Source organism: Asterias amurensis, chromosome 10 (assembly GCF_032118995.1).
Source record: "Asterias amurensis chromosome 10, ASM3211899v1".
NCBI classification, from domain to species: Eukaryota; Metazoa; Echinodermata; class Asteroidea; order Forcipulatida; family Asteriidae; genus Asterias; species Asterias amurensis.
Genome location: NC_092657.1, coordinates 4,830,541 through 4,847,623, shown reverse-complemented (window position 1 = coordinate 4,847,623; position 17,083 = coordinate 4,830,541). Strand labels below are relative to the sequence as shown.

At 39.1% G+C, this 17,083-nt stretch overlaps 2 protein-coding genes across 3 annotated transcripts in view; one reads left to right on the top strand and one right to left on the bottom strand.

Annotated features, from left to right (window-relative positions):
- Nucleotides 1–4,134, bottom strand: part of LOC139942482 (uncharacterized) — a 15,873-nt gene extending 11,739 nt beyond the window's left edge. The window contains exon 1 of the mRNA XM_071939287.1: nucleotides 3,998–4,134. The gene's annotated coding sequence lies outside the window, so the exon portion shown is untranslated. The remainder of the gene's footprint in view (nucleotides 1–3,997) is intronic.
- The window catches only part of LOC139942477 (uncharacterized), an 18,734-nt gene extending 1,651 nt beyond the window's left edge, over nucleotides 1–17,083 (top strand). The window contains exons 1-2 of one of the 2 annotated variants that reach the window (XM_071939279.1): nucleotides 5,584–5,718; nucleotides 9,306–17,083. In XM_071939279.1, coding sequence (XP_071795380.1) covers nucleotides 9,315–11,435 — 2,121 coding nt within the window. In that variant the 5' untranslated portion in view covers nucleotides 5,584–5,718; nucleotides 9,306–9,314 and the 3' untranslated portion in view covers nucleotides 11,436–17,083. Of the gene's footprint in view, nucleotides 1–5,583; nucleotides 5,719–9,305 lie in introns of those variants that run through there. The other variant, XM_071939280.1, reaches the window with a different exon arrangement.

Genomic DNA, 17,083 nt, shown 5'->3' with positions numbered 1-17,083 from the left:
CTTGCAAAATGTCATGTAAATGTTTTTATAACCTTTAAAGGAATTTTTCGCACAAATCTAATTTAAAATGGTCAGTGCTGGAAAGATTTGTCAATCTTGTTCTAAATAAATAAAAAGTTTATTTAATTAACCTGTTTTCAGTTTGTTTTAATTTTTGTTTGAAGGAAGTTCATTCTGCTTAAAGATGCTATGTCAGATTTTTTGCTCTAAACATTAAAAACAAGATTTTTTTTGAGTGAATGGTATTTCAAAGAGTATCACCCGCTCTAAACGAAAAAAAAGTTAAACTTTTACTTTTAATGGTCAGGAACCATGACAAAAATTTAAAACGTTTCTTATAAAGCACATAAGAATTGGTCATGTGATATATTATCGGGATCCGACAAAAACTAATATTGAGCACTTTATTTCACTGCTACTAGTAACTGGCGAACTTTTTCAAGCAATGGCTCAAATGGAATCTTGTAACTTTCTCGACCCCCATCGAAATACCTGTTGAATTTTAAATCAAAATTGTTGGTTCAAATCGGCCAATAATCTGATAGCATCTTTGCAAAGTAGCTGTTCCGCATATTTTTATTACAGTACGTCGCCTCGTCAACTATAAAGAAATACGAAATAATAGTAATCCATGAGGTTTTAATTGGCAGAATCTGTTATGTTTGAAAGATAGCCATTATCCATACCAATATTGTGGTTAACTATAATATTTTAATGCCATTTTAAAAAAATTTTGTTAGACATACGGCACTTTATGGTCTACAGGATGGTAGCTGCAATAATTTGTTATTTACTTCCTCGTAATATTTTAATGCCTTTTTTTTAAATAAAATTTTGTTAATAAAAAGACATACTTTTCTTTATGGTCTATAACAGGGTGGTTAACAATAATAATAGCTCAAATAATTTATTCTACTTCTTCCTCGTAATATTTTAATGCCATTTTCTAAAATTAAATTTTGTTAGACATACGGCACTTTATGGTCTACAGCGTGGTAAACAATAATAATACAGAGTTCAAGCACGTCGGAAAAGTTTTAAAAAGTTTCTTTCTTTATAACGACTTTTAACCAATAAGGCATTTATGAATTGGGAATAAAAGAGTAGTGACTCGTTCTTTACCGGCCGTTTAAAACCGTGCAGGGTCGTTGCCGTGTGGTAAATTAAACGGCCGGTAAAGTACTGGTCGCTACCCTTTTATTCCCTTAAAGCCATTGGACACTACTGGTAATTGTCAAAGACTAGCCTTCACAGTTGGTGTATCTCAACATATGCATAAAATAACAAACCTGTGAAAGTTTGAGCTCAATCGGTCATCGAACTTGCTAGATAATAATGAAAGAAAAAACACCCTTGTCACACGAAGTTGTGTGCGTTTAGACGGTTGATTTCGAGACCTCAAGTTCTAAATCTGAGCTCTCGAAATCAAATTCGCGGAAAATTACCTCTTTCTCGAAAACTACATCACTTCAGAGCGAGCCGTTTCTCAAAATGTTTTATACTATCAACCTCTCCCCATTACTCGTTACCAAGTAAGTTTTATGCTAATAATTATTTGGAGTAATTACCAATAGTGTCCACTGCCTTTAATGCCATTTTTAAAACATTTATTTTGTTAGACATATGGCACTTTATATTAAAGTATGTGACATTTTAGAGAAAAAGAAGAGGAAAAGAAGAGGACTACATTACACTGCCCATTATGCCAGTGTGCCAGGAAAAACCGACATCAAAAAAACACTGATCCACCCCTGTAAATGTAATTCTGATGAATCCACTATAGACATGGCCAAAACATAGCTTCTATAATTCTATATTGTATATGGATAAAATTTCCTTTATACGGAAATGTACTTTTGGACCAAAACTGTTGGACTTTGTCCGTTAAAATTATCAAGAATCAGGCCTCCCCAAGTTTAAGCAACTAGTTTAAAGGCAGTGGACACTATTGGTCTCAAAATAATTTTTAGCATAAAACCTTACTTGGTAACGAGTAATGGGGAGAGGTTGATACTATAAAACATTATGAGAAACGGCCCCCTCTGAAGCAATGATGTATTCGAGAAATAAGTAATTTTTAAGGAATTTGATTTCGAGACCTCGGAATTAGATTTTGAGGTCCCGAAATAAAGCATCTGCTGGAAAGTACAACTTTGTGTGACAAGGGTGTTTTTCTTTGATTATTACCTCGCTACTTCGACGACGAATTGAGCTCAAATTTTCACGGGTTAGTTATTTTCTGCATTATGTTGGGATACACAAAGCAAGAAGGACTGGTCATTGACATTCACCAATAGTGTTCTTTGGCAAGGGTCTACAGCAAATTTTGTGGTCGCACATGCTTTTTGAAAACGGGTCCTCTCACGCCGGCTCTGCTTACCGAATGGGCGCTTACGCCAGCAGGGAATTCGACGCTTACGTCAAGCGTATAATAATCCTTAAAAAAATAAAAAATGTAGATTATAAAGATCGCCGAAAACCCGGAGCGATGTCCATGCAGTGAGAAGCGTTCTTTTCAACTTTTGGGGCTAAAAAAAACGATTAATTTCGTACATAAATTATGTAAAAAATATAGGGCTTTTGAGCCAAACCACAATCATAACTTCGAAGTGAAAATTGTTCTCACAATGCTTTTAAATAGGTCTACTATCAAACATTGCTGTATCTAACCAAAGGTTTGTAATGTCATTATTCTTTAGAGCGATCCAGACGTAGGGGCCTACATTCACCTTTAAAGGCAGTGGACACTATTGGTAATTGTCAAAGACTAGCCTTCACAGTTGGTATATCTCAACATATGCATAAAATAACAAACCTGTGAAAATTTGAGCTCAATCGGTCATCAAACTTGCGAGATAATAATGAAAGAAAAAACACCATTGTCACACGCGTTGTGTGCGTTTGGATGGTTGATTTCGAGACCTCAAGTTGTAAACTTGAGGTCTCGAAATCAAATTCATGGAAAATCACTTCTTTCTCGAAAACTATAATGGCCAGTTCAGAGGAAGCCGTTTCTAACAATGTTTTATACCATCAACTTCTCCCTATTACTCATTACCAAGTGAGGTTTTATGCTGATAATTTTTTTGAGTACTAATTACCAATAGTGTCCACTGCCTTTAAGGATACAATTTTTCAACGATGACCCTTTTTCAGTAATTAAGGAGAAATTGGTGGAATTTACGGAGCTCTACAATATTCACAACATATCTCATTTCGTCGCATACGCCACGAACTGAGTAGCCTTTTGTCAAGGCCTTTGTAGCTTGGGCAGCTTCATAGAGCCGTTATCCCAAGTAAAGCGTCTGGTATGGGAGACCACCCACAACTCGATTGCGGTTTATTATGGACTTGCTTGTACCCATGGATACCTGTGTGATATTATGTGTTTGAAAAAAGCCACTTGAGCGCCACAGCAGCTCCGGGCTATGTACTCCCCAGGGAGCTGAGAAAAATTACAGGAATGTTATTGGCACCCAGGGCACCGATTTGATGTAAGCGCTTGACAAGGTATTGTAAAGTGCGCTATGTAAAACCACATACAAATCACGTGTGTACTGAGTTGGTTTAAAATCCTGCATAGCAGAGTTTCACGTTTCACTAAAATATAATTTCAATAGTTTTTATAAACTCTTGGGGGTTTTGTTTTGCAAAACGGTGCGTGCACAATTCTTTATGTTGTAATGAGGCCAAAATAAAGCGAATCCCATCGCCGTTGGTGTGCCAGGGGAAAAACAAAACTTGTTTTAACCGTTTGAAAAAAATGTAGATAAATACAAATTAAACAACAAAACTAACCTCAGAAAATTTCATTTTAGGATATCACCGACATCAAACAAACAAACATACAAAAAACGCATTACCTCAACAAAGAAACAAACAATCAAACAAACAAAAAACAAACACACCAACAAGCAAAAAAAAAAAAAACAAACAAAAACAAACAAACACACCAACCAACAAACAATTGAACAACCCAACAAACAAACAAACTTACCTTTCCTGTCTGTAGACCGTTCTTGGCAGTTAGTGTACGAGCAGCCCTCGCCAGCGTTATGAATTTTTAGAAGGCAATTCTCTTCTTTTTATGTGCATCTGGGCAAGGGCTCGAGATACCAAAAACTATAAAACAAAAGACCTTCTGTACTCAGCGGCAAAAGATATCAGACGTTTTAGTAAGTTGTGCGCAAGCCACGTGACCAAATTTCTGTGGCGCCCTGGCCAATCAACAGCAGTCAAGGGAAGTGATCTCTTTTGTGTCCATGGACGAGAAGGATTGTGACTGAGTGCAGTGCTCGGGGGGGGGGGGTTTATGCCACTGACGCACCACCTTAGTACATTGAAAATAATCTCCTCGACTCTCGCGACGTGCCCATAGCAATCCAAGCTAATGTACATACAGTATGTTCGCTTTATGTAGGTATACGCTATTTTTGAATTAGCTAAGGCTTCCCGCTGTGCGCTGGCGGCCGTTTAGACTGCCGGGTCGCGTCCATTTTATCCAAAGGTGGATAGTTATCGGTTTTTTTTTTATTTTTTTATTATTTGTTTATTCACAAATTAATATACACCAGAGAACATTCGTAAACTATTTCTTTGTTGCTGCTTTTAGTAATAGTAAACTGCTGCGGTGATAATAATTATTGTATAAACAACAACTAAATGACGTGTCCACATGTACGTTTTCTGAGAATGAATAATTACCCGAGTACAGTAGGTGGAAACCATATTTAATAGGGGTCGATTTTTAACGAAATTCCCACCTGGGTACCCGAATCGCGACTGCAACATTGCGCAAATCAAGCTGAACTTCACGAGGAACTTTTAACATCAATTTGTTCACTTTTTACCGCATCACATTTGTTACATGCAGCGCGAACCACTTGTTTGAATGGTTCGCCAATCAGAGAGCTCGTCTAAGTTCAGTCTGACTACTTTCAGTATGTGCACCCTCGTATTGTTCACATTGCTCGCGAAACAATAAGCGAGACCGCCAATAATAATAGTTTGTAGACAGATTCTGTGCCCATCCCCCTTCCCACCCAAGATTCAGCCCCCTGCCCCCCCCCCCCCCCCAACGTACCCCCACCGCCACAAACTACTTCTGATAGCGCCCTCTTTTGAAACATCCCCTTCATCAGCCCATAGATTTCCCTGAGACACCCCCAACCGTTGCAACGCGTTGGTTCAAGTTCCGCTCCAGTCGATTTGTCTTTCTTCAAATCCAAAATAATAAACAAAAATCTGAAATCGTTCATTAATTAGGCACCTAATTGAAAACATTATTATGTTTTTATGAATTCATTTGTGTATGGGTAAACCGAAGGACTTTTGGCTAGTCTACTCTAGGTTATTGCATGGGTTTTTCAGTGTGTGCTTTTTGCAGTCAGGCGCCCTGACGTCATCGACCTACGTCAGGGGACCCGCCCGAACAAAGCTTATTTGCATAACATTTGCATATCGCCAAGCGTCTTTATCGATCGTGGTACCCTGCCTTACACGCTTATGAACGCAACGGGAAAACGGCAGTGAAAATTATGGGCACCATTGCAAATATGCAAATGATAAGAAGGCAGCGCGGGCTGATGATCGGGAGCCGTTACGGACTTGACAAAAATACGACTTGGAACCCCAGATTCGAGCGCCAGAAACTGTGTTTACACCGCTGAAATTTCACGTGAATTCCTCACCCATACAGCAGCACTTGGCAACTGGCAAGTATGTCGTTGTTTTCATCTAAAAACTGTCTAAATTTGAGAGAAAGTTTAGGGTTAATTGTGTGCTTCATTTCAACGGCTCGTTCTGTAAATGTTGGCTTCTTTTTGTTTAGCACGCAGTTTTGTTCGTCTGCAAAACAACGAGTTTCTTCACGAGTTTTTTGTCAGATCGTAACTTTACCGAATTTGTATTGTAACCCACACACTGTGAAAGCCTGTCTGCTTTCAAAAAATGTAAACAAATTGTGTATTAAAATCAGCAGTTGTTTCTCATTCATGAGTGAGTGATTTGTAAATAAAGAAGAACAAAAAAACACGTTTGGTCGGTCGCCCTTTCAGTCGCTGTTTTGTTTGTTAATCCACATACTGAATTTGAATTGGGTATTTATTAGAAACAGCCATGATAGCAGACGACAGTTTCAAGTTTGGAACTTCTTTTGTTGGATGTTTGTCAAGACAATTATTAATTGAATTAACTATCATTTAAGCAACATTAGACAAGTTGCTTTCTAACCTTTTTCGGATTAAATGCTACAAAAATTGTTGTCATGTGTATTGGCCCTCAAAAAGATTATAATTATAAAAAGGAATATAAATTTATGTAAAAAAAAAATGATTAAAGGATGTGGCCAGCAGAATTAAATGCAATAAACTGTGTCCATGTTAGTCATGTTCTGTTTGTATGTCATGAGAAAAACTGCGGTACATAAATTAAAAAGTCATAAAAGATCAAAGTTTATTGACAAATGATAAATATTTGTGATTAATTTGCTTTCCTGCTGATTTCTGTCCATCTGATGTAGGTGCTTCAAAAATTAAACATTATTAAAAAAGAGTAAAGAAAGTAACAATTTAACAATTTAACATTTTTCTGCAAGGTGTGGGGTGGTGCGTGTTTGAATTATGGGACCAACTCCTCTTATTAAATATTTAGTATGGGTTACATCAGCCGTCGCACTAATAACACTGACAACAACTGACGATTTAAAATTTGTCGGCGTTGATTGACTTGAGAGGTTTAAGTTGTCGGTTTTTAGTGCGCCCACTTTACAGTGCTGTGGCCATGGTGGTGCATGGCATGCACGGCCCATCGCAGTACATGTATGTAGCCAATCAAAATAGGAACACCGATGCTAACCCATTTTGTTTTTATTATAAACCTATTTCTGTTTAAGATATTCACAGTTACGTGTACATCCATGTAAAGCGCATGGTTATTGTGAGATGCGCTATAAATATAAGAATTTATTATTATTATTATAATTAATACTAATGGAAAAATACATTGTGTTGTTACCCAATTAAAAGCAACAATACCTCCAAATTTGTCCACTCAAAGGTTTATGTCCCGACATTTAACCCACTGGCATGAGACCTGATTTCAGTTTGCATTTTGAGCTCTGATGACTGCTCAATTTAGTATATATTGGCTTTAAATTGAAGAAAAGGCAATAATGTGCAAAATTGTAATACGAGAACACTGAACATGAAAGTTTAAAAGGTTTTCTTTCGTAGTCATTATTTTTACAGCCTTATTGAGTTTCAGCATCATGTGGTAAATAAAGCCTGCATACGTGGCCATTATTTATTATTATAATTTTTGTGTGTGTGGGGGGGGGTGGCTAAATTTTTATATGGCCTATTTTTATTCTGTCCAGAACAAAAAGTACATTGCCTAAAAAAGAATTGTGGACCTATATTTAGCGCTGTTTGCCCCTTTTCCAGGAACACAAGAAATCTATGCCATGGATGAAAGAAAATTTTTGCAGGGTAGCCTTTTATTTTTGTCATTTCCTTTGTCAAGAATGTCCTTTGAACCATTGTGGGGCGTTATTTTGTTTATTGACCCCTGTGACAACAGTATGGGCGTAAATACAATTTGTTATGATTGTTTTATTTACGTTATTTTATTGGATTGAGTTAAATAAGAGATGTTAAATTTCCATCTGGGAAAAAGAATATTAGTTTTGGTTTTAACCAATACAAGGATGTGTGTTAGCACTGAATACTCATTACTTTCCTGAGTCCTGTGAAAAAAAACCCAGGCATGTTACTCGGGTGGGATTCGAACCCACGACCCTTGCAATTCTAGAGCAGTGTCTTACCAACTAGACTACCGAGGTTGCCCGGTAGCTAGAGGCAGTTTGAATTCTATGTTTTGGCAGCGGTTACAGCAACGATATAAGAGATGTTAAATTTGCATCGGGGATAAAGAATATTAATTTTGGTCTTTACCCATACACTGTTTGTGTTAGCACTGTATACTCAGTACTTTCCCGAGTCCTGTTAAAAATATCACAGGCATGTTACTTGGGTGGGAGTGAGTTATGATGAGCTTTTCTAATGTGCAATAATACCTACATTCATGTAATTATTTTTTTTTATGGTCTGCCAATACTTGATTTATGATTATTATGTTTTCCATTATTTTTTTTTATTTTTTTAAACTTGTTTACACCTTTACAATTTTGCATTTTTTATTTGGGCTACAAAAACTGTACAAATTCAGACAGTATTTTGTAAGTCTTCATGTCAAAATAATGCAATGTTCTTGTTTTTTCCACAGAAAATCTGGAATCCAAAAAGTATCATGATTGTGACATTTGTATATATTTTTCAGAGTCAATTATGAGTTGTGAAGATGTTTTTAAAGATTATGTGTATGATGCAAACGTATTCAAAGTTAGGTCAAATTTCATTATCTGTTTACTGGTGAGCAAATGTTTGTGCTGAATGTACTAGGCCTAATAATTTAACAATGAAATGTTGTGTACTTATTAAATACACACAGCCAAAAAGTAGGCCTATGTTGTATCTATACAGACAATGTGACCTGTGACATCACATGTTTACAAAAGAGCCACAGACTTTCTGCAGGCATGATTTGTACATCAATTTGTACAGGGTTAGCTCAATGGAAGAAAACATAAAATCTTATATTTTATGGAGATTGCACTGTCTAATTCTTATCAGCTTTTGATATGATGAAAGGGGGCACATCTCAAAACTTGACCAGCTTTACTTTTATAAACTCTTGGTTTTATTGGGAAATTATGACACAAAATGTCAACTTTCCCATAGAACCAGGTGTAGTATCTTGCCTGCCAGAATACTGAAAAAATGTACAAGGTCACACTAAATTGTAAACAAGGTTCATGGTCTACATGTAGTTGTTAGCTTGAAAGGTTGTCCCTGAGGTACGCTGTGTACTTTGTATGGTGTTATAACATGATAATGTAAAGATGTGTTAATCAGGGATGTTAGGCCTATTTCTTTGTTTTTAAACAGAAATCCTTTTTTTTATGTTAATATTTTATTTCTAAGATCAAGTTTATTTATAAGAAAATAAAGATAAAATCATGGAACACCCCAGATTGCACACTGGGGCTTTCAAAACTACAAATAAATGTATGTAAAGTAGGCTTAGCACTAGCCACTAGGAAGCTTTCACGCTTTTGGGCTCATATTATGTAGTTTTTTCCTGGATAATGCAAAAATGGGGTTTATTATGTTTTTGGCTTTCAAACTCCATACCCTCCTCCTTCAAAAGAAATATTTGTTATTTATATTATTTTATTTTTGTTGCAGGAAAGTGTGATGGAGTGCAGTATCGATGGCGATGAGTCGTCAACAACTCAGACTATCCTCACAGTCAAGAACACAGAGGAACTCCTGGAGGCCATCGAGAGCCTGTCATCAGAAAATGTCGCCATGAGCGTCGAGGTCCAGCATGAGACACTGGAGTCCATGGAGGTGCAAGAGGACCAGGCAACTGGTAGCCAGCAGTTTCAATTCACCACCGCTGACTACCAGCAGTCCGGGCAAGTGGAGCCCAGCGAATCGCAACAGATTGAGTATGTCACTGAGCAGGTCGTGACTTCGCAAGTCGGGGGCGCCCAAGTAGAACAGCTGGTGCAGGTATCCGCTGCTCCGGTCAGTAACCATCAGGTGGTGTTCCCAGGAGGTCCAAGGCCTCAGACTGTCCAAATACAGGTGACTGATTCCGTTGGTGACCAGTCGGTGGCGAATGAGGGAGCGCAGGGTTATCACTATATTTACCAAGATGCACTGGTGTGTGCTGATTCCGCACAGACGACCGATCAGGCAAACCAAAATCAGACTGTGGTGACTTCGGACATTCTACCCCAACTGTATCGTCCAGGCCAAGACATTCATAGCTCCCTGGAGATTGCTTCTGCCGTGGAGATCTTGACGGGACTAGCGTCGACGATAACCACTCAGCTCGGCTACCAAGAGGCCAAGCAAGCTGTAAAGCTGGTCAAGAAGGAGAAGAAACATAAGAAAAAGAAGAACAAGAAAGACAAGGGAAAGACCAAAAAGTCTAAAAAGTTGAAACGGAAGAAAGACGCCGGTGTGTTTGTAGAGAATCAGGAGCCCAAACCTCGGAAGACGGACGGAGGATACCACGAGTGTCCAACCTGTCAGAAAACATTTGGTACTGCTGCTAATCTGAAGAGTCATCTTGTTTCACACACAACGGAGAGGCCCTTCGCTTGCGATACGTGCAACGCAAGCTTCAAACGTCGCCGCTACCTCCAGCTCCACAAGAACATCCACACGCAGCAAAAGATATTTCAGTGCAGCTACTGTGAGAAGACCTTCCTGATGAAGAGCTGGCTGCACAGCCACGAGAGGTATCATACTAAACCGTTCTCGTGCGATCTGTGCGGCAGAGCGTTCGGCGACAAGAAGATCCGGGATGTCCACCGTAGATCACACACCAACGAGAAGCCATTTATTTGCGGGGAATGCGGCCAAGCGTTTCGCTCCAAAGCAGTCGCGATAAAACACGGTCGTAGACACAGCGGACTCAAGCCCTACGTTTGCAAGATCTGCAACAAGGCGTACACCCAGATTCACAATCTCACAGACCATGAGAAGACGCATATCGACGATCAGACATTCGCCTGTAAAACCTGCGGCAAGGTTTTCTACGCTCGGAGCAGTCTGCGACGCCATAGGATCAAAGAACATCCGGAGGAGAAAACAGGGATCACTAAAGTCCCGCTTTCTCGTAACCAGGTGATCACAAAAGAACCGGGTGTCTTTGAGATCATCAGGAAGCCCTATGTCTGCAAGGTCTGCACAGAAGGCTACAAAACGAGGAAGTCCCTGAAGATGCATGAGAAGATCCACGAGGCAAGCCGTGTCTGCCAGTACTGCAGCTCGGTCTTCGTCTCTAGGTCTGATCTCGTCATACATGAAAGATCCCACACTGGGGAGCGCCCGTTCGCCTGCACCGTCTGCGGCAAAACTTTCACCTCCAAGAAGGCCACCAACCGCCACGAGAAATCCCACAGCGGCATCAAACCCTTCGAGTGCAGGACATGCAACAAGAAGTTCACACGCTCCTCGAATCTGAAGGACCACGAACTGATTCACGCCGGGAAGAGCAAACGCTTCGCCTGCAGCAGCTGCGAGAAGATCTTCGCATCGCGCAGCGCCATGAAGAGCCACGAGCGGTTGAAACACGGTCCCGGGGCGACGCAAAACCAGTTACAGGTTGACAACTCTATGCCCGTTGGGCAGATCACACAAACTATGCCTGTTTCGCAGCAGGAGGATCCTACGTGTGCTGAGCAGGTGGAGTTGTTTGAGATCATCATTGCGGCCTCGGGGCAAGCTGAGGAACAAGTGACGCAGGTTACGGAAGTTTCTGAAGTCACAGAGATTGGGAACATTGTCTCTGTTTCTTAACACTGGCTGACACTAAAACAATGACGGAACAATAGAAACACGCCAATAAGCAACTAGGCGTGGTCTATGCCTTGGTGCCCCTTGAAATGTTCCATTAGAAATTAAAAAGTTCCCAATAGTGGTGCCCTCTAGACCTAGGAGAAAATGCCCAAGTGGCTCGCCTGCCTTTTCAAAACCTAAACATCAGCACCGGGGCAGTCCTGGAATTTCATGGAGTTATGTTGCCCCTGGTCTTGGCCTTGGTGCCCCTTTAAAAATTTCCCATAGACTTTATGATTTTCCAATGGAAGTGCCCTTTGCAAAATGAAAATGCCTTGCCCTCTCAAACATGAAATTCCAGGCCTTCGAGGGCAATGCAGGCAAATGCCCCCATTGTCCATGGTCATTGATTTGGTATTGACTGTTTCAATAGAAGTTTACTTTGTCCTCATAGAAGTTCCCTGTAACCAAAGAGAAATTGCCTTGATGCTCTTGCCTTTAAGGCGTCGGGCCTGAGTAACCTTCTTTGGACCTGTCTCAGAGGGCATGTTCAAAATGACATTGAACAACCAAAGGAAAAATCTGATCCCTCTTGAACAAAATATTCCATTTGATTCCCTCTCGAAAAAAAAAATTCTTGGCTGTTAAAATGAATGGGGGTAGTCTTTAAAGGCAAAGTATACCTTTGGTTTTTGGAAAGGTTTGAATGTTTTAAATCCTGTATAAAATGTGTTACAATAAAACTGATATAAAAAATGTGGAAATTTTTGGTCGCGTTTTTGAGATAAAGCCGATCATCCGGAGTGGTTATGTCCTTGCAGGAAGACTAATCTCTAAAAGAAACTTGAACTTTAAACTAAAGCGTTACTGACATCTCAAGTTCAAATTTTCAGATGTTTTTTTTTTTTAAGTTGTACCCAGCCTCTCACTACTATGGGCAGTGTTTGTTTTGGTAACAAAACCTGTGGCACTAACCCCTCCCAGGTCGAAATTCCAGTTGAACCTAGTTAAACTGGGTTTAACTGGAACTAGAAACTAGTTAAACACAGTTAAAACCAGTTGGTTTAATATGGAAAATGGACAGAGACCAACTGGTTTATAATTTCAACCTAGTTGAACACAGTTAAACCTAGTCCAAACCAGTTGGTTAATATGGAAAATGGACAAGTTTGGTCACTATCCAGTTGAACCAGTTGACCCCAGTTAACTAGGTTCAACTGGAATTTTGACCTGGGGTGGATTTCACAAAGGTAGTCCTAACTTAGGACTAGTCCTAGGCAACGCTAAGAGATAGGACCAGTCCTAAGTTAGGATGAGTTACTGGTCCTAACTTAGGACCAGTCCTATCTCTTTGTGAAATCCACCCCTGGGCTGGTAGGGATGTGCTGGAAAACGATAGCTATTGGTTCTCAAAAAGGAAATCTTTGCGCACAAGCTTGTGAACAATATTTGAGGAGAGTGGTTACAATATGGCAGTGGTCAAAATGCAAGTATTTTTATGTTACCATAGACCTTTTCGCAAATACCAATTTGCGCAAGCGCCAACCGTTGAATGGGGTGCATTGTGGTCTAGCTAAGGAGCAAATTTTATCACCAGCTAGACCACAATGCACCTAATTTCCGCGCCTCACATGCACGCCCCAGTATTTGTGAAAAGGACCACATGTATATTTAAATGAATTGTGTTTTACATGGTCACTGCATACCGTTTGACATGTCACAGGATCATTCAAGCGACATACGTTACTCTGAATCTAAATTCTTCAACAGAAATTGTACGAGTAGATGTCTGTTTGAAAATATGTACACAATTTGTATGACAAATTTTGTATTATTGTAAAAGTACTGCTTCAGTCAAGTTTAAAGCTTTGCTAGTTTTTTTTATAGAGCTAATATTGAGAGCAGTTCAAAGAGCAAAGGAAACCCTTTACAATTTTTCTGGAATTGTCTTCAGTAAAATTTAATTGTTAATTAAAACATTTTTAGTGGGGTTTTATTTAGGAACTGGACAACAACTCTATGGTTGAATTACAACAAGTATGTGTATATAATGGTTGTTTGTATTATTGTTTTTAATTATGAAGGAAATCAAATTATGGGACACAAACAGGGCCCAATTTCATAGCGCTGCTTAACGGTAAGCAAATTTGCGTGCTTACTGTATCAGAAACATTTGCTTAAGCCTTAGTGTATTCCACAGGTTGGCAGAAAAATTGGGCGGCCATATTGCGTGTTTACCATGTATTTGCATTGTGATGTCATTTATTTTTTGTGCGGTAAGCACCGGATGAGGTTAGCATGCCTTTTTCGTGTGCTTACGGTTAGCAGAGCTATGAAATAGAAATCGCACAGTAAGCAAAAAATCGGACGCTGAGCAGCGCTTTGAAATTAGGCCCAGTTCTTAATAGATTATAGAGAGCTGATTCCAAGGCACAAGATGTTGTAGAGCTCTCTCTATAGACCGTAATGAATATGATGTCATCGTTCGAAAATCTGCCCTACAAGATGGCGATTGCAAGCGTGTGTGTGTGCGTGCTTGTGCACGCTGCGTGTTTCTTAGATGTAAGCGTCTAGACCTGCCCTACAAGATGGCGTCTTGTAAAGCAGTAAATAGGTTATTCAATACGGTCTGGTGTTTGAACTTGAATTACCCATGGGTGCCATTTCAGGAAGCAACGAATCAGCGCTCGTGGAATCAGGGATTGCTGCGCTAACGATGAGCATATTTCACGCGTTAGCGGGGAATTTGGCTTGTGCATGTGTGTTACGCATTACTAGGCATTCTTTGCTTACACAGCTCCGCAGAAATTTGGCACTTGGCCATGTGAGTGGAGAATGGAAATCATAAGCGCAGAGTTGGGCGGTAAGCAGAGCCATGAAATTAGGCCCTGATCTATTGTTGCGCCAGAAGAGTTGCTTGCTGAAATGGCGCCCTATGTACATTCCAGCCTGAATTCCTCATCTAAATCTTTGCTCCATACTCGAATGAATTTTGGGATGAGAAATTATTCAAATGACAAGTTTTACACCTAATGAATATCCAGTTTGTATTTATTTAAGTTTTTGATATTTGTATTGAACCATAATAATAATAATGTTGAACATTTCTAGTGCGCCGTATATGTCAATGATGGCACTCCTTGTGCAAAAAAAACAAGAACTCTAATAATACCCAATGACACAAGACAACCAAAAGTTAAAGGTTATTGTTTCCCGAAATGGATATGTTTTGAGATGATTTTTTAATTTGGAACAAGTATCTGCTTTTCTGAGTTGAACAAACAAGTGGTCTGTAAATTCTGATGAATCTGTATGGTTTGTTTTAGTGTCCAAAGCATTTGACAAGATGTCACATCTTGCTTGAGAAAATGTCTTATAGGGATTATACATGATTGGTAAGGATAAAAACATTGTTTAGTTTAAAGACAGTGGACACTATTGGTAATTGTCAAAGACTAGTCTTCACAGTTGGTGTATCTCAACTTATGCATAAAATAACAAACCTGTGAAAATTTAAGCTCAATCGGTCGTCGAATTTGCGAGATAAGAATGAAAGAAAAAACACCCTTGTCACACGAAGTTGTGTGCTTTCTGATGCTTGATTTGGAGACCTCAAATCCCAAACTTGAGGTCTCAAAATCAAATTTGTGGACAATTACTTCTTTCTCGAAAACTACGTCACTTCAGAGGGAGCCGTTTCTCACAATGTTTTATGCCATCAACCTGTCCCCATTACTCGTAATCAAGAAAGGTTTTATGATGATAATTATTTCTAGTAATTACCAATAGTGTCCACTGCCTTTAAACTACCCTGTTTAAACTACCATGTTTTAGGTAGCAATAAGATAACCAGCTTGGCATATTTTCTTTTCATAAAGGCACTGGACACTATTGGTTAGGCCCCTATTAATCAAAATAATTGTTAGCACAAAAACTTAGTTACAGCCGCCAAAACGCACCCCAGAACAACAGAGATACTACGTGGCAGCAGGGTGTTTACATTGTCAATTAATTGTAGACACAAAGACCTTAAATAACAAATACATGTACTAGTGTGAAGGCCCGGTCCCACTGCTGCGGTAACGATAACAACGCAAATGGAACGCATTCCATTGGTTGAATGAGCGTGTGCGTATTCTGCGAGGAGCAATAATTCAACCAATAGAATGTGTTCTCTTTGCGTCGTTATCGTTTTCGTTATCGCTGCAGTGTGACTCGGCCTTAAGGCATGGAACGAGGTGCATGCTGGTCTGCAGTCCCGGCCATATCTCGTTGGGCCCCCCTGACCCCTTTCAATGTTGGTTCTGGTTGCACAGTCTCTGATTGCATGGTCTTCTGGGTGCCATTCAACATTGAGCTGGGGGACGGGGGAAGAGAATGTTTCTTGTCACAGCGGGAAGTGGACAGGGAATGGTTTTATGTTATGTTGGGAATGGGTGACCCAAGCATTTTGGCCGGGAGTGTAGTTAATCATCAAGCTTTATGGGTAGCTGGACCAGCATGCACCTCATTCAACAGTTGTCGCTTGCGCAATGGGCAAAGTTTGCGAAAAGGTGTATACATGTACATTTTTTTTTTTTTTTTTAGTGTGCATACCTAAGGGAAAGTATACTTTTGGTTTTGGAACTGTCAGTTTTTTAATCCTTTGTACATTAAAACCAACTTGTGAAAATTTCATTTGAGATATCGCAGAAAATCTCGGCCAAGTATTGCCAAGTAATTGTCAAAGACCAGTCTTTTCACTTGGTGCATCCCAACATAAGCATAAAATAACGAAAAAAACTGAACATTTGAGCAAAATTGGTCATCGAAGTTGCGAGAAAATGATAAAAGAATAAACACCCTTGTTGGACCAATTTGTGTGCGTTCAGATAGAAATAAAAGACTTCTAGCTAGAAGTATTTTATTATTTAAGTGAGAAATTACCTCTTTCTCAAAATCTATGCTACTTCAGAGGGAGCCGTTTCACACAATGTTTTATACTATCAACAGCTCTCCAATGCTCGTTACCAAGTCAGTATTTAAGTTAATATTTGTTATGAGTCCAAACTTGTACCTTCCCTTAAAGGCAGTGGACACTATTGGTAATTACTCAAAATAATTATTAGCATATAACCTTTCTTGGTGACGAGTAATGGGGAGAGGTTGATGGTATGACACATTGTGAGAAACGGCTCCCACTGATTTTTGCCATAGTTTTTGAGAAAGAAGTAATTTTCAACGAATTTGATTTCTCGAAATCAACCATCTAAACGCACACAACTTCGTGTGACAAGGGTGTTTTCTTTCTTTCATTATTATCTCGCAACTTTGATGACCGATTGAGCTCAAATTTTCACTGGTTAGTTATTTTATGCATATGTTGAGATACAACAACTGTGAAGGCTAGTATTTGACAACTACCATTAGTGTCCAGTGTCATTATTGTGAATAATTACATTTTGGCTAAAAAAAGTTTTTAATATTTTGTATATTTGATATAAAGTTGATTGCCCTTCAGTGACAAGTTTTGGTTTGAGGATTTGTTTTTAGTTAACGTTTTGAGAGCAGTTTGTTAACTTTGTTCGTTTCATGCGATATTCTTTTTTGTACAGTAAAATGGTCCTGTATATAATTGATAATTAAAAATACAATTTTGGATGATTGTTATCAAATGTGATAAAATTATT